We start from the raw sequence: 23958 nt of genomic DNA, 5'->3' as shown, positions 1-23958 counted from the left end.
GTGGGCTATTGGTGTACTCTTTTTCAGATTTCATAGTCTCCTGGCAGGATGGATTTATGGTATCAGATGAGAGGTATGGCGATTTGGGGCAAAACCCTTATCCGTGTATGGGAAGTGTTCAAGCTCTAACTAGTGGTTATCCTTATGCCCTCTCTTCTTCTTATCGTTGGGACAGCGAACCTTTGCTTTCTTTGGTTCACCATGGTTGTAGTGGGAACTATAAGAGTTTTCAGAAGTCTCCATGGTTGCATCAGAATAATTCAATTGACTCCTAGTAGATTCCTGTGGAGTTATGGAGATGAGTTTGTTGAGCTCTTGCAAAGGATTGTTTTCCTCCTTGCAGGGAGAATTGGAGAAGTCACATTTACAGTCATGGCTTTGCTTGACGCCTTGGGGAGATATGTTGGGGAGTTTGATTGTGAGTTCAGTAGACTTAATTTCCTGTTGCCCAGGCTTGTGATAGTCAGTGGCATTGTTGATATTGATTATTCAGAGCTTTATGGGCATGAGATTCTGCATGATATTGATTTTAGTCCTTCAAGATTTTTCAGTTTGAGTATCATGGATGGTAATATGTTGGAGTTACAAGGGAGGGTAGTGCAGTTTTGGCGTGATCTTTTCAATTATGTGATCAAAGCGGCGCAGCATTGGCATGGTGGGTTCTTCCTGAGATAGTCATGGGACCCTGGAATCGTACTTGCTTTGGTGTGGATCAGTTTAAAATTTCCTGGAGTTATGGTGGCATTGCTTGAGGACAAGCAATTTTGGGAAGGGCAGACTGTAATGTCCCCTTTTCCGCTCTAGTTTGTTTTGGGGACTGTTGGCGAATTCCAAGACCCGTTGGTCAATCAGAGGCAAAATTAGGGTTTCCTATTTTCTAGGAGGATGTTTTGGCATTTTTGACGGCTTGCATGTTGGAGTTTTATAGTTTTGATTTTGGATTCCTTTTCGGTTTTTTGAAAGCTTTCCAATGATGGTACATGCGTAGGAATCAGTGGAGTTTGGTAAACTTACTATTTTTAGTAAGTGGGAGCGAGGACAACTCATTTAAATGGGTTTTTCTGGGTTTTTAGAGAGCTTTGTGATGGTATGACATGCAAATGAATCTGAAGACTTTTCCGAACTTACTATTTTTAGTAAGTTGCGATGGCTAATCAGAATGTGGTTAAAATGAATTTTGACACACTATTTTTAGCAGTATGCTATTTTTAGTAAGTGCTATTTTTGGTAGGTTTCAGTGGTGCAGTTTAGAGGCTATTTCTGGCAATGTAGCTTTCAGTACTTTTGGCCTTCAGTTCACTTTGGCAGATATTCAGCACATGGAAAAAGTATTTTTAATATTTTTTAATGCCCCTTTGGCCTAGGCATATGACTTACGTATTTTTTATTATGGCTTAAGAGGACGATTTGGGGAGATAAAGTATTATTTTATGTCATAAGGTTTGGATGATTTATTGTTGAGGAAAAATATTTTATAAAGTTAAATATTAATGAGGCAAGATGGACGCCTTTTGGGAAAAATAAGTTAAATTTATAATACATTTCACTTAACTACCTTGGACGCAACATTATTATTTTATTGTCATTTTTAATCAAGTATTTTTGCTACCTCTTGAAGGTCGATTTGGGAAGAAAAGGGAAATGAAATGCAAATTTCAAATTAATGTAAAATGTTCTTGCATTTGGGTTTGACGTCCATTTGGGGGGATTGTGAATTTGAATTTGGAGGCACCAAGGTTATAAATAAGAGTGTTGGGCTCTTGTTTTGGGAAGCTAAATTTTGATAACGAAGTGTTGCTGAATTGTTTTCAGAGTCTTCGCTTCGGTGTTGCGTACCCTCCTAGCTCATCTTCAATTTCGAGTTTGAAAGATAACTCCTAACTGACAGAGTGATCTCATTCAGAGATTACCAATGGATTTCAAGAAGTTTGGTGTGATAAATTGGTGAAGAAACCCTTCAGCTGATCCGCTTTTCTCCTCATTCTAGTTGGAGCTTTCATTCGAATTTTGTGGGTATGGATTCAAAAGTTTCGTATGCTCTTGGCGCCCATTTGCTCAGACTTCGGTAGATTTTGGTGGAGTGGTTGATTTCATATTTCAAATCGAACTTCTCGTTGTTTTCCCTAGTTTGGTTTTCTGTTTTGGAGAGTGTGCCCTCGTTGAGACCCCTTTGGTGGCATAATTCCTTGTCCTTCCTTGGCCGCCTAGCTCTTGTGCTTCATCTGCAATTTACTGGAGCTCATTTGGAGGTGTTTTGATGGAGATATGGACTTCATAGTGCTGCTGGTCTGATTTTGGTGATGTTGGTGTGTTATTTCAGATTTGGTAAAGTGTTCATTTTGGCTTGTGTTTTCCAGTATTCTTGTTTGTAGCTTCTTGGAGTACCTTCTTGTATCCATTAGAGGTTGGAACTTTAATGTACTGACAGTATCTTGTAGAGTTTGTTTATTGTAAGACTGTATTCAGTTTTACTAGTGTTGGAAGTGGAATTACTCTGAAAGGGGGGGGTGAATCAGAGTAATGTATAAATTTAAATTTTTGACTTGAAATGCAGATTTAAACTATTGGCCTTAAACAAATGAGAGTGATTTGTTTATACAAAGTGAACCCTGAAACTTAGCAAAAAGATATGCAGCTTGAATGACATTAACAACTCATATTAAAATCATGATATGACATTGTTCAATTAATGTTGAATGAACAATCTTGTTATGCTTTTTGAAACAAAACTTCAAACTCACAAAATGCAGGTTTAACTTGCTCTATGGCAAATTTCTTTAACATTCATACATTGAACTTTGAATGACAGATTTGAGCAAATGAACTTTTGGAACTTTTGAACAAACTGACAAATTAACAGGTAACAGAATGAAAGACAAATAACATCACATAACACAATGATTACCTGAGTGGAAAAACCCTCATGGGGTATAAAAAACCAGTCGTAAAAATTCCCTTTTATTAATCCAAAGAGCATCAACTCTGTTACAATGGTGGAGCAACAACTCAACACCAAGTTCTGAAGCACCAACTTCACAGGAGCACCAACCCCTTTCAATGTTTCTCAATAAACAATGTCTACTATCAAGGTCCTGTAACTGCAATTTTCTTTTGCAATCACAACATCTTAATAGTATACATCAGAATAATTTGCATTAAAGCCCATTACAATATGTATTGTTTATGCCAATACCAGATTAAAAATCTTCTGCGACTTGCAAGTATTCTTTGTGTAAAACCAGAGAAATAATACAATCTCAGTGCATCTATTTATGCAACATAAAGATATCCTCTTCAGAAGACTTTTCACAGATTTTGCAAACTCTATTTTTTGTCTTTTTTTTTAAAACTCGGAACAGAATAATGGTTTATAGCCATGCATTTATACCATAGATGAAAAACTCTGCAGGTTTTTCAAAAACTCGCGGGTCAAAACCCTAGCCGAGTCACTTGCCATTAAACTCGGCTCCGAGTTTCTATAAAAACACGCAGCGTTTTTGAGGAAATACTCGCAAAATCTCACGTGTTAAACCCTATTTCTCGAGAAAAACTCGTCAAGAATTACAAATTTGATTCGCAACTTCTATGTTTTGGCCATGAGACAGGATGCACCAAGGTTTGCATCTGGTTTTTGAGCACAAATATCATGTAATATGATTATATGACTGAATAACTAGTTAAAATGTAATATGATTATATGACTATATTTTCAATTGTTCGATAGAGTTACCGAGTTATTGCCGAGTTTTTGCGAGTCTCGAGTTTTTAAATTTTTTTGGGCTTGTTGAGTCATTGTCGTGTCCGAGTTTTTCAACTATGATTTATACAATGTGACAAAACTGAAACCCTTATTGAAACAAAATAAACTCTTTAAGCAAACCATCGAGTTAGGATTTCAAACTGAAACTGAAAATACAGTTGCACAGGAGTCATTTTCTTTTCTTTTTCAAAATTAACAATTGCAATTTCTTTCTTTTTCAAATTTTACAAAAACCAGAATATAGATTCTTCATTTTTAATGCCCAACAAAAGTTATTTCCTTCATTTTTACTATCAAATGAACCAAATCAAATTTCTACAAAACTAACCCATTCGAAAAACTGAAAGAACAGATTTTTGATTTCCTTTTTCACCTTTGATTTTCTCTTCGGAAAAAAATAAGAATGTTCAGATATTACCTCCATGGTGGTCTGAAACCAAAAACAAAATCCCATTAAATCCTCCAGATTTACCTTCGCTTCCAGCTCAAGCGAAGTCCACCAACCAATTCTCCATAGCCCACAGTCCATCATACCTCACATTCGAGCTAAGATTCTCAACCAAACTCCTCAACCCTGTCATTTCCTCAATTTTTGCTCTTCCTTAGTAACAGCATTTCTAGCAGGGTTGGTCTATTATCTGGTTTCCGTAGGCCAACAGAGCGTGGAGGGAACCAACTCATGGGGATTAGAGAGTCATGCATGAGCCTTTTAGGATGAGCCTTTTAGGCAATTTGGAGCAGTTGACGGCAGTTTCCTAAAATTTAGGAAGGATCCCTATTTTTTAGGGATTGACTGGGAGTGGTCTATGGGGCATCTGGAGACCTCTGGGAACATTTTGGAGACTTTGAGTGCATCTCCTATTTTCTAGGAGGCGCTCCTATTTTTTAGGAGGAACTCCCAATTCACTGAAGGACCTTCCAGAGGTGTACATAGCAAAGGAGGACCATTGGGATTCAGTTTCAGGTTGACTGGTCCAGTCTCCCTACTTTTTAGGAGCATCCCTAGATTTTAGGGGAAAACTACTAGTTGGCTTATGTGGCTCAGACATTATCCACAGGAAGGTGGCTTCGATCAGTTTACACTTCTAAGTTTATTTGAGCATTTGATGAATAAAATAGGAAATATTTAAATATTTCCTATGTTGATTAAATAATAAAAAGGAGATTATATTAATTACTTATTATATTATTAGATAAAAGCCATAACACCTTTCCTAGGTGTGGCAACTTGGAGGAGTTGGTTTAAGTGATTTTGGCCCCATTCAATGAATAATTGACCCCTCTAGCCAATCGAACTTCTAAAGGGATTGTCTTGCAAATAAAATAAAGTTATTTTATTAATAAAAAAGGCAAATGAAACCCTAATTCGAAATTAGGGTTTGGGCTGAAAATAAAAGGTGTTTGGGAGCTCCTTTTGCACATCTATGATTGGAAAATTATTATTTTTGAGAGCCATTTGGTATTTGCAGTTCTGCAACGTCTATTGCAGGTGTTTGAACTGAATTTGGAGACGAAAACCATCTGATTTGGGTGAGAGGATGAAATCCCTCTCATATTTAAGCTACCAATTCTACCTGGAATGTTCATATTTTGCCAATAAGGGCCAAAAACTAGTATTTGTTAGCAGCTACAACAGGGTTACAGTCTGATAATCAGATCTAAGAACTTTGGTTGACACTTTCAGCACGTCATTGGTTATTCATGCCAGCCGTACCTATCCTAGGTCAGTCGTACCATCCCAATCAACCTGTGGGATGCAAATAAATTAATAAAGGGAATTTAGCAGCAACTATTGGTTGGAAAATCATTGTTGGGAGGTCACTAGGGCAGATCAATGATCTCTTCTGTGAATTCACGGCACATTTGAATGATATCAGCAAATTAGAGGGGAAAATAGGGTCAATTTGGTGATCTCTCCTGGCAAAATTTCAAAATAAGCTTCAGAATTGCCACCCATCTATTCAATTATTTTTGATACTTATTGTTTAGAAGAATAAAACTCATTGAAGTTGTTGGTGCACTTTGGAAGCTCCTATAGCAGTATTTTCCTTCAATAAAGTCAATAAAGAAGCCCTCCAGGCAAGGCGTTGGAGCCTTGGTAGGCCAATTTGGCATGTTAGTGTTGAAATTCAATTATTCTTTGCATTTGTTAATTGTTGTTAGTAAATCAAACATTCTGAAATTTAGTTTTAGTAGTTGTCATTTGTTATTGCTTGCATTTCTACATTGCATCATACATTCTATCATCTAAAAACCCCCAAAAATGCATTACACTCAAACTTCCTCACAAAACTCCTAGCTTCAATTCACTGGTAAAAGATTTATTTTGAAACAATACAAATCAGAATTGCACCATCTCCTAGTCGGGATCTTTCAAAACCTATAACTGCCTTTTTGTCATGGCGGCTAGGGTTCAAGTTTGTAATGTGAAATGAACAATACAACAAAACTTTGCCCTATTTTCCTTTACCATTGAGCCCTCAATGAAAATGTATAAACATTTCCATTCCGTGAACAAAAACATAATAATATTGATATTCAAAACTACCAACATCATAATGCTTTACTCAAGCACCAAATCACTGCAAACATGTACTATCAAAGTAGTCATCATTCTAACGTTTGACTATTCAAGTCACCAAATTCACAATGTGGCTGCCAATGTATAATATCATTGTCATTGTCAAAGTTCATGTAACACATGCAAACAATATAACCCGATGCCAATCGAATATATATCGACTATCCAAAGTGAAGTTGATGCCAACAACAAGTGAACCCGATATCATATGATAATGCACTGTCCAATGTCAACATTTAAGTCGGCACTAATACATTTAATTTGAGCCCGATACCATATGATATGGTCAGCTAAGTGCTATGTGAAATGCACTTTGAGAACAATAAAATATCGCCATGTAAGATAAATGGACCCGATAACACTTATGAAAAGTGTACAATATGCTAAGTGTTAGCATTGTCAAGTAAGCTCAAACAAAATATGTATTGTGTCAACAATCTGCCCTTTATACCAAATGTAAATGATATGTCAGTGGAAGTCATGTAAACTATAACAAGATATACCTTTACACTAAAATGTCATCACCTATATGTCTCACCATAGAACCAAGTAAAACTAAAAGCCAATCATGCAAAATGAGTACCAACTTGTTATTAGCATCAAACCAATACAGTGACCAAACATATGAATGATATCACCTGTGAAGATCAACACCATTACTTTGTGAGCAGGATAGCTTTCTGTCTGCACATGCAGTCAACAAGATTGTTAGACACAATGTACCACTTAGAGGGGGGTGAATCAGTGGTTTTCAAGCTTTTCCCTTTAACTATCCTATGTGAGTATATCGGTTATCAAATCTAACAGAAAGCAGACTTACCGGTTAGAGGGGAGACCAACACAAATGCAATCACACATGAAATGGACATCTCATAACACCAACATATACGAGGAAAACCCAAGATGGGAAAAACCTCGGTGAGAAATGCTGTTGGAGTCTACTGCTCCAATCTAGCCTCACAATGAATCTTTGATTACAATGATTAGGGCACCAACCCAAGGAGCAACAACCCTGATTTAGGGCACTGTTGACGTGTATTTTGTACACCATCATACACAGAATAAAATACCTAAAGGCATCTTATCCTCTCTTGAATAAAGTCTCTAACTGCTGAAGATTCGCATGAAGGATCAGTTAGGATGACTCCAATGTTCTGGTTAGTAGGGTCTCTACGTGTGGATAAGCACCAGCGGTATGATGAGATTTGCTGTGTCCTCAAGGGGCCTTACACTCCGAAAGTCTTTGCTAAATTAAAGAAGCTTTCAAAAAATAACAAAAGGATAGGGTTTGCAAGAGGTCTAATCTAATCTAACCCTAAGAATGACTTCATGTGGACAAGATTTGGCAAGATTCTACCAACTTCAATTTCGCCATAAAATAACAACTCAATTGAAATTGATGCGATCTTCTAAGGTAACAAATGATTCTCAATGCATCAAAGATCAAAGACACTACCACGAAGGTACATATCCAAGATACAATAACGATTGAAGGTTAAGTGATTCAAATATCTCCAGTCGACCACGCAAGGCGTTCCTACAATCAGCAAGAAGCTAGTGGTTTGGATTATGAATCCTACCAAAGATCGAGTCTCACACTATGTCCTTCAAATTAACACACTACTTTGATTGAGCATGATTCAAATGAATTGAACAACCATGAAGATAACCAAGAAAGTTGCAACAAAACACCATAACTTCAATATTTCATTGATTTCAAAGTCATCATGTACAACAATTGCTTGAATTCCTTTCCTCAAACTCAATCTTGCTACAAAAGTAAAATTGCTTCTAACTCTAATCTCTCTAATACATCAAACTTTCTCTCTAATCTCTTAACTATCTCTAATACATCAAACTTTCTCTCTAATCTCTTAACTATCTCTATTCCAAATGAAATGAAAATGAGGGTATAAATAGCATCCTCAATTACAATGAATGGTCCAGATTGAAAGCAGATCAATGGTCAAGATCATGACACCTAAACCCTAATTAGGGTTTGTTACAAATAGTTCCCCTTTTATTGCACAACATTAAATGCATAGCCAATTATAAATTTGGCACGAAAATCTAGGGGACATAGACCAATGACAATTAAGGTGCCATGTCATTTATAACAACCTCTCATCTAGAATCTTATTCCCTTTCCAATGCTCCTTTTTAGCATATGCAATGAATCTTGATACGATTCCCTCGATCTCAGCAATTGGAATCTCGGGAAGATTCTTCATTCTTTCTTCCAAGTGGATGACCTGATCAAATGCATCTAGAAGAGCTGCGTCCCATGTAAGTTCAAGTTCCTTAGTCTTTTCAATCAGGAGCATGGTAGCAAACATCTGGTCCTGTTGCTCATCTGTGATATTGACGTCCTTGCAAAAGATGATCTTGATCCTATCCTCCAACTCTTGCAAATCCACATCTGTCTCAACTTTGATCCTCCTGCCAAGAACGGTACGTAGTACCTCAAATACTCTATCCTGGATCGGGTTGATCACCTCTTCAACATGACTGCACCTAGTACTGATGTCCTCAAAGAGAACTTCCTTCATCTGGAGTAGTATTGACCACTGAAGTAAACTGTGAGGTCCTCCATCCATAATCTTTTCCTGCACTAGGACCTTCCTCGATGTTTGTCTAATTACTTTCAAGACAGGAATGATAACGTCCTTGGTATGAGCAAAAGCGGCTACCGTTATCATCAAATTGTGGATGATCTCAAGAACCTGAATAGCTCGGTGAATAGTCTTCATCATCCTTGTTGCAAATTCTACGGCAACTGTATGAGATTTATCCATCCAAGTACTCATACGCTGGACCATACTCCTGAATCTCTCTGCTTCACCAATTGATTGAAGGGGAAGTGCCTGTATAGGTGATCTTGCTGGATCCTGACGTCCCAAAGGCTGATTGAGATGGCTGAAATACGTTCTCCATGCACCGACCTCCCTCTCGAGCTTTCTACTCTTCTCCATTTCTTCTCTAAGCTTGTCCTTCAATGCCTCAAAGGAATCTGTGGCATCATCTAGTGTCTGCTCAGCTGTGGATGGACCTAGCTCAAATGTCTCTACATCATATTCCTCTGCTAGGATCTCGCCCTCATACTTGTCTACTGCCGGTGTAGCTATCTGTAATTTTCTGGATCCAGTCTCATCTCTAATCATCTTGGACATCTTGGTAGCCTTTCTCTTCTCTGTCACTTCCTGGGAATGTCCAACAAGGCTCTCTAAATCAATCGCATTGTCTTCGTCCTCTATCACGATCACCTTTGTTAATCTTTCCTTTAACCAATCTGGAATGGCTGATCTTGTCTCTCTAACCTGAATCTCCTTATGCAATATTTCTTCTTCTCTGTGAGGAGATGTTACCTCGTCATTGTTCTTGTCTTCATGTAATTCATAATCTTGGAGACATCCACTTGGTGACCCTTGAGGTACCTGTCCTTCTTTATCATTCTGAACCATCGACTCCATAGACTCCTCCACTTCAAGTGTCCTTTTCTCTTGTCGAGAAGACGTACCGGATGAACGATCTCGGCTGGCCTCTTGTTTCTTCTTGGAAGATTCTCTCTTTCCAGGTCTCTCTTTCCTCTTCGAGCCTCTTGGATGGAGATCGCCTTCACTTGCACTTCGAAGGTTGCCTTCATTTGCATTTCTGGGATTAGGATTACCTTTGCTCACACTAGCTCCACCTTCGGCTGGTTTCTCTTCCAAAGTGAAAGTCATAGCTATGCCTTGTTCTCTCAACTTCTGATGCTGCACATCAACCCATCTGCGAGTACAAGACAAGACTGGAGCCATCAAAGCATCTAGATCCACGACCTCGGGCTCATTCCAATCTAACCTTACTGATTTGCTTTCTCGATCATAGGATGACTGGAGATGTCTGCCACTGTCCTGTGCTTGGTCGGCCACTCTGTAAATCTTGCATTTCCTGATGAAATCCAAAGGCAATCTAGAATGCATCTTTCTTTTCACTTCAAGATCGTCTAAGAGATTCATCATAAAATCTTCAATCTGGAACTCATGCTTAAACTTCCTACCGACTGTCTCCTCTATATATCCATGTGGATCAAAGCTTTCCCTCAAAGCAAAGAATGAAAAAGAATACAAAGCTAACTCCTTCTCTGCGTCATCCATGGCTAAAGCATTAGGACATACCTCAACTGAATTGCCCAATATGATAGGTACCGGAACTCCATTTCCATGTCTGTGTCTGAATGCCTTCGCATAAGCTGCCAACTGTCTTGTTACCTCAAGTAACACAATTCTGTCTGTCGGATATCTTGGCAACATGTATGGAGGTGAAGGACATCCATGAACTCTGATATAAGTAAACTTCGGAAATTGGATAAACCAAGCACCGTACCTCTTTACTAGTTCCTGTGCATCCTGAGATAATCTGTTGTGAATCCCACCTTGCAACGTCCTTGTGATGTTCATCGTGAAGGTATCATTAACTAACTTGTAGTTGCTTCCTGGCGGATGATGCAAGTGGACATAGGAATCACAAACTCTGACCTCGCCGGGTCCTCTTCCAATCACTCCTCTATGAGGTAGTCCTGCGTACTCGAAGCTCCTGATCAAGGCATAGATGACGTATGAACTCATGTGGAAGGACTTGGTAGCTTTGAGTCTCCTCAACTGTACGTCCAAGCAATGGCTAATTATTCTAGCCCAATGAATTGTTCCTTTACCCTGAACTATCACCTGGATGAAGTAGAACATCCACTTTTCAAAGTAAAAAGCCTGAGGGGCTCCTGTGACTCGGTTGAGCATTGTAATCAAATCTCTGTACTCCTCCTGGAAATCAATCCTGTGTGGTGTGTTCAGTACCTTGCTCAGGCGAGGACGACTCTTGAGTAACCAGTTCTTGTTAATGATGCTTAGGCAAGCATCTGGATCATCTTCGTACATGGACCTGGCTCCTTCTATGCTCTTGTAGACCATATCTCTGTGCTCTGGAAGATGGAAAGCCTCACTTATAGCTTCCTCTGAAAGGTACGCCAAAGTGTTTCCTTCCTTGGACACGATCGTTCTGGATTGAGGATCATAATGACGAGCACACTCGATCATCAACTCATGACACTGTACTGCTGGAGGGAAGCCGGCCGCCTTAATGATGCCACTTTCAATTATCCTCCAAGCGACAGGTGATGGCTTGCCAATGTAAGGGACATCTCGAAACTTCTTCGTGCTGAAGTTGCCCAAGTTAGTATCTCCAATGTTGCTCCACTTCGACACGATCTTGGTCTCCACTTCTTCGGTCTTTTGATCTTCCTTCATGAGAGCTGGACGACTGGTGGATGCTCCCGCCTTAGGGGTCGCCATACCTACACAACATTTCACAATAAGTAACTGGATATTGCAATGCATAACATAGATTAGATTAATTTTAGGAAACTTCATGATAAGTCCTTGAGTTATCATTTCCTAAAAACGATTGAGCAATTGGAATTCAAAAAAAAATTCAAAATTCAAAATGTGAGGCTATGACGATCAACGATTCAAAATTAAAACGATAAAACCATATCGCCATACCTCTCTTGAGAGCTAACTCTAGAGTGCAAAATAGAGGAATTCGCCTAGGCAAAATTAACGTTAGATAGTCTTTTCCACGTGATCTTCAAGTGAACGTCTTTCTTATCAATTTCGCCACCCTTGGAGATGTCTTTGATGTGGTCTTTGGCAAGCTCGCCTTAATTCAAACTTCAAATTCGCACCACCTTGAATAATACTTCGCACCACCTTGAATACAATTCGCACCTCTCGTCTTCCTCAAATCGCATGTGAAATGATAAAATGATAATGTGAAAATGAAACCTTTCACCTCCCTTTTATAAGCGCTTATACCACCCATCCTTTTAGGCCGACTTTTTGCAAAATATAGCAATTAAAACGATTTTTAAATAAATAATAAAGCCGACTTTGATAAAATAAACCCAATCCAAGCACTCCATTTGATTTTTTTTATTAATTAATAATTAATTAATTAATTAATTGCCATCGTTTTTTTAATTAACAAATTCGATTTTTTTTTTTACAAGGCAAAAATAATTAATTAATATCCTGTGCAAATTTTAAATGCTAATTTAATTGAATTTTTTAAATTTATCGAATTTAGCATTTAAAATAAATTAAAAAAAATGTTTGTTAGCGCCAAAATTTGAAGAAGTGGGAAGATTCAAACCTCACGCTCTGGTCCCTGACTAAGGGACAGGAGCGAAATATCAACTTGGTCTTGATTCTCGTGCTTTGGACGTTTAAAATCTCCATCCTTACATTGAAACTGGCATTTTGCAAGGGATTTCGACCTTGAGTGACTTGACTTTGAAAATGAATGTCCTTTAGATGTGATATCGCCCTGGTCCCTTGGAGAGGGACAGGAGCGATCTAGATGTTTTTTCCTTGATCTTGCTTGTTCGATCTCCAATCTCCATCATATAGAAAGTAATAACATTGTTTCTTTACTCCATACTTGTTTTACTTGGCTTCTACAAGGCATATTCGATGTTTGGAAGATTATCGCCCTGGTCCCTTGGAGAGGGACAGGAGCGATCCTTGTGTTTTAGCCAACATTCTTCGTACTTAACCTTTAACTTCTCGTTCATTGCCTTCCAAACGACGTTTTAAACCCTTTGCAACTTTGTTTTGACATGATCTTCGAAGGATAACAAGTGTTTTAGCAAATATCGCCCTGGTCCCTTGGTGAGGGACAGGAGCGATCCTGGTGTTTCTCTCCTTGATCTCGCTTCTTTAATCACCAATCCTCTTTATAAGGCGAAAAATAACATCACTTCTTCATTCTACGCTTGTTTCACTGAAAGATCCCGGATAGATCTTTGCTGTTAATCTGCTGTAATTTTTATTTTTAATTTTGTTTTCCTGTTTATTTAAGTTTTTCTTACAGAACTAGACAGAAGTGCAGAAAGGGTTGTTTGTTTTTGTGTTTTTGATTGTTTTATAGCATAGGAAGGAATAGATAACAGCAAATATGAAGCAATACTGAAATAAATGAGGTATACAGCAGAAGTCAGAATTATTGCAAATCGTACCAGGCAGATTTGTCTGAATTACAAAGCCAAACAATGAATCCAATGTATTTCCCAAGCTCTCATACAAATTCGAAGTCAAACTGGAAGATGAAGAATGTTCTCCAACCCCACATACACTAGAAGTGAATACAAGCAATACCCTATACACCACGTGGTGTATTTGCTGCAAATGGCATTCCTCCAGCTGCAATGAACCACGTCTCCACTGGAAAGATGGTAGGCTACGCTGAAACCCTACTGAGAATTGATGCCTCTATACTTAATCACCACGCACAATGCCTTATAAGTCCGGTGCCAAAGATTGCTGAGGGCTACGTCCCAGCCAATCCTAATCCTGGGGTTTGCGTCCCAGTCTAGAAATCGCTCTCCAGAGAAAATTCATACAAGTTGTCAAATATGCAAAAGATAATCATAGAATGAAGCTCCTATCCCCTTATAACCCCTCTCAATTGCAAATCGAACCCTAATTGTCTCCAAGTGGCGTGGTCTAGTGGAAATGTTATAATTTCTTATTTTAAAGTGGTCATGTTACTAGAAAATGACCTTTTTCCCCATAGACAGAAATCCGCTCACTGAATTGCCCTGAGACCAAAGAGAAAGATTTAAAGAATTTCAAGATCTTTCCAACGAGCTATCACACAATAGGATGCGCATCTAGATGAGGCCAAAAATCCCCTTATTACTCCAAAATGGCTAACAACTTAGCCTTATTTAATTATTAAACGCTAACTTAGGAAATATTAAAAATATAACCCAAATAGCCACAAAATGCCCAACTGACATTACAAACCCTAAAATCATCCTGTCACCTGTCTGTGACTGAAGTCGGAAATCAAGGATTCACTGGTAGTCTCATCCCTAAAATCTAGGGATGCTCCTAAAATTTAGGAAACAAGCCCAATCTCTCTGAAACTGAACCCAAAGAGGCATCTCATGGAGACCCAACCTTGGGCATGATCAAACCTCCTAAAAAGTAGGAACTGCCTCCTAAAAACAAGGAATGTCTCCCAACTGATCAATAACTGCTAGAACACCAAGTCTCCAACACTGAATAACCAAACCGGGTCTCTGTCCAACCCTGTCAGCCTACAAGACCCCATAATAAGCTGACTCACATGTCTCTGCTAGACTGAGCTAGAGTGGGGACATGACATTCACTTGACTTCCACAAGGCATATAGATGTTTGGAAGATTATCGCCCTGGTCCCTTGGTGAGGGACAGGAGCGATCTCCATGTTCTTGTCAAAACTTGTCATCTTTCAACCTTTGTTCTTCATTCATTGCTTCCTAAATGATGTTTTTGATCTTGCCTATCCTTGCCTTGTCTTGATTTTGAAGGAAAATGAAGAATTTAATGAAAATCGCTCTGGTCCTTGCCTGAAGGACAGGAGCGATATAGCTTCCTTGGCTCAATTGATAGTCGTTTGACGTTTGAAACCTTTGTATATCACCTTCTTAAGATGCCTTAGACCCTTTACCACCTCGCACAATCTTGACTTAACGTGATTTTTGAGAGATTTGGCCAATATGGTAAATATCGCTCTGGTCCCTGACTGAGGGACAGGAGCGAACTTCAATGTCCTGGGCTCATGCTTGCTTTCATCAATTTGCCACTGCTTTCATTGCGTAAAATGAAGTCCCTTTGATCCCCTTGGACACTTAAAATGTGATCAACTTTCAAAATCTAGGCTCCCATGAACATTTCGCTCTGGTCCCTGACTGAGGGACAGGAGCAAACTAGGGTATTTAGTGCAAAATCTTCACCATACTAACTTGCAATTATCTTCAAAGTGCAAAACAATATCCCTTATTTTCTTTCAAACATTCAAAATGTGAATAGCAACCCAAATTTAGCCTCATTTGAATACTTTCGCTCTGGTCCCTGCCTGAGGGACAGGAGCGAACTAGGGTATTTTGGTGTAATTCCTTCAACATTGGCGACCTTGGATACTTCATTCTTCATTGAGATGCCTTAAAACGTCCTCACCACCTTGTACTTCGTCTTGGAGTGTCTTGAACTTGGAGGAAAGGCAATATAACCATCATATCGCCCTGGTCCCTGACTGAGGGACAGGAGCGATCTTGCTCTTGGAGGCTTCATCTCACTTTGCTAGCTTCAAAAATTATCTTCAATGGTCTTGTAGTGCTCCGTTTCACTCATCCATGCCTTGGAATTTGCTTTCACTTAGCAAGAAATTTGTCTAAGGTAAAAATCGCTCTGGTTCCTGACTGAGGGACAGGAGCGAACTTAGGCATTTGGGTCCCTTGTAGATGCTTTGTAATCTTCAATTTGTCTTCAACGGGTTCAATTCACCTCCTTTCTTGCCATCAAACATAAAACTTGCTTGATCTTTGCCTAAGACATGCCTTATGAAGAATTTCGCTCTGGTCCCTGGGAGAGGGACAGGAGCTACAATGGATTTCGCCCTGGTCCCTGACTGAGGGACAGGAGCGATTTTTGCAATTTGGTCCACTTTCTTCATGTTTGTGCCTTCAAATTATATTCAATTGATAAAATGCATCTCCTTTGATCTCTTCAAATCGTCAAGTTGTTAAAATCCTGCAAGGACAAAGCAATATTTGATTTTGAGCTCCGGTCCTTCACTGAGGGACAGGAGCGATTTTGCTTCCTGAGGCATTTCTGTGTTCGTGAAATTCTTCAATTTATATTCAACGGAAAGATCACGCCTTTCTTTACTACTTCCATTCGAAAAATCATCTTGATCCTGCAGAGATAGTAAGATTTTTGAAAACGAGCTCCGGTCCTTCACTGAGGGACAGGAGCGATTTTGCTCCTACAGGCCAAATTATCAAGATTTCACAAGTTTAATCACTCCTCAAGGCAAAAACAAATCATTCCCCATGCCCAGGATCAAATATCAAAAAACTCAAAATTTAGGTCAAAATTACTCAATTGAATAAAATCACATTTTCATCATCAACACTTAGACAAATTAAGACTCGGCACTCAAAATTCCAATTGAAAATAGACCACTCTGGCGAATTCATTTCATTCAAAATTGCATCCTACAAAAGGAAGCTTAAAAAGCTCTCAAGACTGACTGGACTCTGGCCTAAAAAGACAGTAACGGAAACCCTAAGGCTTGACCCTAATCCAGACAACTGATAAACTACCAAAACCCTAAAAAGCAAAGCGAAAGGCGAGCAAAAACGAGCAAAAAGAGGGGGTCCCCATTTGCAATGGGGCGATGTGTGAAATGGTCACAACAGGCACCAACCCTTGATTTAGAGCACCAACCCAAGGAGCTACAACCCCTAATTTAGGGCACCAACCCAAGGAACATCAACCCCTGCACCGAGCTCAAACTTAGTGATCTTCAATAAACATAATCTATTACAAAAGTAGTAGCCTTGTTACAAATGAACTTTGTAACCCTTCTGCAAATCACTCTACTGGATCTTCTATCCAGTTCACTGTCGGTTCTCTGCTCACTCAAATCCTCCTCTCCTTCACTCTCTGCTGCAACCTTACTGGTTTAGCCTCCACCTCTTCTTTGTTGGTACTCTGTTTTGTCAGCTGCACTGCTGCTTGATACCACTAGTACTCTTCACTTTGATCTCTGTCGATCTTCTCTTCACCAGTCAAGCTCTGCTCAGATCTTTGCCTTGCTGGATCTTCACCGACACTCCCACTGCACTGCAACACCTTCTTTGTTTTTATGCAAGTTCTAGACATTCATGATAAGTCGTGATGTACCTTACCACCTGATTAGGAGCACTCCACTTTCCCTCTTGGCTCTTTGCTATATACCGGTAACATTGTTTACCAATGGACACTCTTGATGACTTCATGCCATCAACCTTCAACTGCTATGCATCTGAGGTAACACTTTTCTCCATCTTCAATCCGGCGACATCCTCTGTCTGCAGTTGTTCCAACTTTTCCTTCTTCATCATCTAACTGGTCCTCCTATCAACCAGTTTGCCAAGATGGCAAACATATCATCTCATCTCTTCTGTCACTGTCCCGGTAGCACATCTTGTCATGACTTGCTGATCTAGTGGGCATCTCTGATCTTAAACTCTGGAGGCTTCCTCATCTTCCACTTGGTCATCTAGTCTAAGCATCCAATCACCTACCTTGAATTACTCAGGTTGTCTTATCCTAGGGATTCATGATGCATTCCATGCATAATAGGAGATAAGCTCCACTTACCGGTGGGTGTGGATACTTGTCATCTGCAGCCGGCATTGCACCAATATGGCTTCCCTGTTTGAGCAGGCATATCTTCAAACAGGCACATATGATCCAGTTGGGCATACACTCTGTGAGTCTTCTCATCCTCTAGTGACTGCATCTTTATCCGGTGGGAGTCCTGTTGTTTCTCATCCAAACATCCAACGGCATACCGGTTGGCACTTCTGCACTAGCTCACTTGCCGAATGGCAATAATGCACTGCCAACATATCACTTACCAGTTGTTATCAAATACCGGTGTCCAGTCCTTATGTCTTCAACAAAAGTCAACACTAACCTATGTATCAGTGACTCCAATGATCATTATGCTGGATGACATTCTCTTCCTTACCGTTGACCTGCTATACTAGTTGACATCAATGACACCATTTCCGGTATGCATCAATGACAACACTGCCCATCAATCTCCTATACCGGTTGCCATCCTATACCAGTTGACATCAATGACAACACAATGCCAACAAAGATCAGTACCACAACAATGTAAATCTGAAAGTAAATCAACATCATAATGTCGTCCATGAACAAAACACCGAATGCCAAAGACTGAGACAAGAATGCCAAAACTGAATATGCCATATGCCAAGATCAATGTGCCAATCCAAACAACAGTTTTGACATCAAGGACAAATAACACAAAAAAGAAGTCAACAACTAGAACAGTCCATTTTCATACTGCATTATACTCTCTTGTATTGCCCACTGCATAAGTAGAAGAGGTTGGCTTCGCCACCTATCTCTATTTCATTTTGTACTCCTGTCCTCTCACTGGATAAGTGGTTGAGTGATATTTTGTTATTCCCAATCCTCCCACTGAATAAGTGGTTGAGTGATAGCTTGTTATTCCTAGTCCTCCCACTGAATAAGTGGTTGAGTGATAGCTTTGCTATTCCTAGTCCTCCCGCTGAAAAGTGGTCGAGTGATTGTCATTTACTTAACTTCAGTCTTCTTGGATTTGTAATTGGCTGGTTATACCACCAAGTTGTTAATTTCCAGCATTTCTTTATCACGCTAAAAAGTGGAAGTGGCTGGTCCAACCACCAATATGTATTGCTCTCAATATTTCATCTTGCTAATGCTAATGGGTGAAATTATTGTGTTTAAAAATTGAAAAAAATAGTGAAGGGACATCTCAGGTTATTATAATTGTTAACTTTTATTGATTTATTCTAACACCATTCTCACAAAATTGTATAATTCCACAATCATAGTTCCATTTTTTTATGCTTCACATGGATGTGTGGTTATGCTTTATGCTTCTAAATTACTTCCTAATTAAGTCATCTTCACTAAATCGCTTGGATTGGTATTTATAATTAATAGGAAAAGTCATTTTTCACATAACATATTGGAATCCTATATTGTAGTATGTTGTCCCCAAAATTACTCTCGTCCAAATCATTGTAACTTATAAGCCCTTAGTAAAAAATACATACCCTTTGTTTATAGGCATTTCTATTATATGGGAAAGTATGTATGTATTCATCCTCTTTTGTATAAATAGTACATCTATGAATGTGACAATATTTTGGTAATGCAACACCAATTCCTAGAAAATAGGTTAGTTTATTTCCTCAAAAGTGATAGTTTTTTCTAATTCTCACTCTATCAATGATCTAATATCATACGTACATTTGTATCCCACCAAGGTCTTTTGAGCACATTCATATCAAAAGGCATCCAAGAAAATAACAGCTTGCAAACAATGAAAATACATCCATTTCCTACCAATGATATGTTAACACAGCTAACCTTCTATTCTTGATAGTGAGATTGAGTTTGACTTTTCTTCCTTGAGTGAAGCTGTATATTCCAGAGAACCCAATGCAGATTCTTCCAATTGTATTTCTATACTAGGGAAAATGTTCCCTATTCCAGGCTGCCCATAACACTTGCACAAACGAAACTTAGATAGTAACCAAGGCTTCAACCAGTAAAGCTTTAGAGGACCAATATTCATATACTCTCTATGTAACGGATAAATGCTATACACCAAAGAACCATTATAGTTTGGCACAAATGCTACACTTGAAACCTGCAATTAACCAAAGAAGACGCTTTAGATTTGGAACCCAGTTATGAAAATTGCCTAGATTAAGCCATTATTCATGGAGAGATAAGGACAATAAAGATAACAAATTAGTCAAAATTTTGGAATCAATGTAGAGAATGTTCGTGATAGCTACAAATATATTGGCAATATGGTAAACCTTTTACAAAGATTGTTTTCACATCGATAAGCTCAAATTATTTAAATGAAATTAGAGACAAGTATATTTAATGCATAGGACCATCAAAAAGATATCAAAAAAAACCTTGATCACCAATTTTCGTACTTCAATGTTTTTTATGGTCTGATATTATTAAAAATAAGCCATGTTAACTACAATATGGTCTATTGCTTTCTTACAAAATACAATAGGGGAAGATTTTACAAGATAATGAAGCAAAAAATTTAATGAACCCTTGCTTGTACCATATTAGCACTTTAATGTGCACCTTATAGTGCAACATAATATAGAATAGTGTGTAAGGTAAAGCCTTTCTTCAAATTAGAGGGGGAATCTCCTTGTAACAAAAATTAGCATAAAAACATCAAAACAGTAAAATTTTAATATATGACCTCTAGTTTTATAATTGTTAACTCTCAAGGTTTTGAACATACATTGCAAAAATTAACAAATTGCTTGTATTTTAATTCTTGAGCAAGGGCACAAGGCAATTTGGCACTTCTATTCAAGACAAGATATTTTTATTTACACTAAAGAAAAAACCTATAGTAGCAAATAAACCCTCACTCTTTCTAGCCAATAGCAAAGACCAAAGAAATGCGAGTACAGCACAAGGATTGAATTTGTTTAAATAAAGTATGCACTCAAGATTAAGTAAATTATATGAAGGAAACAGCAAACAAAGCTACAATGACCATAATTCACTGAAATTAGCAATACAAAGCCTGCAAATTTTTCAGAACTAATTTGATTTACATAAACAACACGTACATGCATACATAAGATCATAAAAAGCTTGACCAATAATTTCAGCAGCAAAATATGTATACCAAACCCTATCCATCTCATAGGAAATTTGAACAGATATTTTACTACAAGTACACAGTTACTATTGAAAATCTAAGTGTAACAAATGGCACTTTTTTATAATTTTTTACAAAGCTTTTACATGAGAATTAATAAAAAGCTAACTATAATTTCTATGCTATCAATAATTTTCTTGCACATGATGCACATGATGCAAGTTTATTATACAATTTTGTCCAAAAATTCCAGACCTCAAATCAGGAATCTCCAAATATATTTCTAATAAACATACCTATCAACTAAAAATAGAAATTCTAAAAAATATCTTAAAATATCCAATCTATAAATAACCATTCTAAGAATAGAAATCTCAAAATATGATTATCTCCTGAAAATCAGTGACAACTAAAAATAGCATAGACTATAAACAACCATTCTAAATTTAGATTTCCCAAAATATAAATATATTCCTGTAATATCTTCTTCTAAGGAGTAGTCAAAGCGCCTAATTAGCCTATTTAATTCTCATAGGCTGAAGTCAAGTTAAAGGGAATTATTTAATATTATCTAAAGAAGTACTTTTCGGGGAAATGTTATTTAATTAGTTTATTTAAGTGCTATAAGTGACTTAAGTGAAATATTTAAAAGGAAATTAGTAAAGTCACTTTATTCTCAGGATTTAAACGAAATATTTAAAAGAGTGGGAATTCGAAAAGTCTTTCTAGTGGCTTCCTAGGGTAATTATGAAAGAATGTTTTTGGGACTCATTTGACATACTTGATTTATTTTTCTAATTGGATTTTGGAGAGCTTCTTTGGAACTGAAAACCCTAGGACGATAACCCTAAGGGATTGCTAATTTAGTAGTGCAAGATTCTACCCTAGCTAGCTATTTAAGAGATCACACAAGTTTCTCACAAAGAGATTAACAATTGAAGATCAAAATTTGTGAAGTATTATGCCAAATTCAATTAACCTAGCCTACAAGAAAAAAGAGGGGTCCCCATTTGCAATGGGACAATGTGTGAAAATGTCACAACATCAAAAGGTGATTTGAAAGGTGATTTAAAGTTGTTTATTCATTTTGCAAATTTTCTCATTGATACTTGTCGGTTTTGTGAGAAGAAATCATAACAAAGGGAAGCTCATAGAATGATAAAGAGGAATGAAGAAGTGCAACATGAAAGGACTTCACAAGCTATACAAAGTCTACCCATTCAAAGTCATCATAGCATCACTAGTGAGGGAGGTGAGTCAACTACAACCTCTGGGGTGCAATCACTACATGGGGATTTCTTTACAAGTTCAAGGGCTTCAACATTGAGGATACTTTGCAATTACCTTGAATTTCCTTTGGAAATCCAAGGTTACAATCAATATAACAAGGAAAGATCAATAGGGATTGCTTCACAGAGAAGAACTCTACATCAGGATAGGCTATGTGAAGGGAATAATTGTAACATCAAGTGAAGGAATTCAAGTCTAAGGTGATAACTACAAGCATCATCAAGATGAAGTGCAACCCAAGGTCAAAATTCCCAAGTATAAAGATCAAATTGTGCAAACGTGATCAAGCAAGCAGATAGTTTCAAAAGAGTTAATCAAAATTAGAAACTTGATCACTTAGATGATACAATTTGGGAATATGACCCATCTTCATCACCTTGAGCAATCAGATAATGTTGAGTATCAAGAGATATTGCTTAAACACAAACACTTCTTTGTGATGATCAACAAGGCAAATGGAGGTGGCATCCAGCCATCACCAACCAATCAGGAGATTCCAACTCAAGGTGTCCAAGTTCATTGTACATAACACACCCAATGAAGGAGCAAGTGGCATGTGTCACTTCATCAAATATTGTTTATCTTACCTACCTTCTTTTATCATTGGTGAACACTCAAAGAAGGACATGTGTCCATAACATTATAATTATTTCATTGGTTGAAAGAAAGTTAGTTGTAACTAACCCTAATTAGGGTTTTATCATGTAATCTAGGCCATTGATCTTGAATCAATCAGAGCCATTGAATTGTAATGAGACCTTTATATAAGGCTCAAACCTCTCATTTGTAAAGTTTAATAGTTAATAGTTCAATGGTAGTTAGTAGCAGTTAGAGTGGAGTAGCAGGAAAGAAGAAATTGTTGCCAAGACTTGTTGGAGTTAATACATGATTTTCATTGAAGCATGGTGGATTTCTATGTGTTTTTTCTACATGTCGCATGCTTTCCTACTTCTAAAATTTAGATAAGGTTCAATGATTATAATGGAGAAATGTCATGATATGTGATGGAATTCCGATTCATACTTTTTGTGGTTTGTTGATTGTAAGCTACAGTGCAAAGTTAGCCTGAAACTCATTAAGCAGTAGTTTGATTGTGGATATGTAATATGCCACCTAGGAATTCGGCCCAATTTGATGGTTTTGGTTTGACTTGAAATCTTTGACCAGCAAATGTATGTTGGTTTTCTTTTTATTTTTGAGCTTTTTTGCTTGTTCAATGGATGATGCAAAATGATATAGAAATGCAAAATGCAAACTAATAATTGACTAAAACTAAAATTCAGAATTCTAATTTATTTGCAGCAATTAATAAATTCAAAGAATGAGCAAATTCTAACATTCAAGGCCAAAGTGGCATACCAGGTGTCCAGCGCTAGCCTGGTAGGAATGGTTTTATTGCTTGAACTGGTGAATTGGCCAATACATATGCTTTTATTTGCCACCAATGGCACCAATGAGTTTTATTTGCCTCAATAATAATTACCAAAAACAAATTATGAATGTACAATGCAAATCCTTCAAGGTCACCAAACTAGATTCCCAAATTTTGACAATTTTCCTCAATGAAATGCTCATGTAGACCACACATGTTCCCAATTCTCCTGAAAAACCCTTGGATTCGCTGAAGTTATTCATCAACAACGAATTCTAGAACAAATTGTGCTGCTAAAACCTTCTAAATTATTTATTTGACCTCACAGGTCTTGAAAGGATGGTACAGCCCTGTTGTAGATGGTACGGCCAGCAATAATTAACACTTATGTTGTGGGAAATGCCTTCCAAACTACTCAAATCTGCTAAATATATCTCAGTCCTGTTGTAAATTTCATATTTCCGCCAAAACTGGGCCCCAAATGGCCTGAAAGAGGATCCTTCAACTCTGCAAGTGAGTGGGTTTTCGTCCTAACATTGTAGAAGATTGAGAGAATTCGTTCCCAACCTGAAATCCAACCTTGTCTTTCTGTTGTAGAGCTTCCCAATGCTGAAAAGAATGTAAAAATGAATCCAATAATGCCAAAAATGA

General features: G+C 37.9%; 1 protein-coding gene across 1 annotated transcript in view; it reads right to left on the bottom strand.

The window, feature by feature from the left end:
- LOC131857663 (uncharacterized) overlaps positions 1 to 19642 on the bottom strand; it is a 48091-nt gene extending 28449 nt beyond the window's left edge. The window contains exon 1 of the mRNA XM_059210364.1: positions 19364 to 19642. Coding sequence (XP_059066347.1) covers positions 19364 to 19571 — 208 coding nt within the window. The 5' untranslated portion in view covers positions 19572 to 19642. The remainder of the gene's footprint in view (positions 1 to 19363) is intronic.
- Positions 19643 to 23958: the final 4316 nt, after the last annotated feature.

The sequence above is a fragment of the Cryptomeria japonica genome, chromosome 8, assembly GCF_030272615.1.
Source record: "Cryptomeria japonica chromosome 8, Sugi_1.0, whole genome shotgun sequence".
Taxonomy (NCBI): domain Eukaryota; kingdom Viridiplantae; phylum Streptophyta; class Pinopsida; order Cupressales; family Cupressaceae; genus Cryptomeria; species Cryptomeria japonica.
Note: the sequence above shows the minus strand (reverse complement) of the source record. Positions and strands in the feature narration are given on the sequence as shown.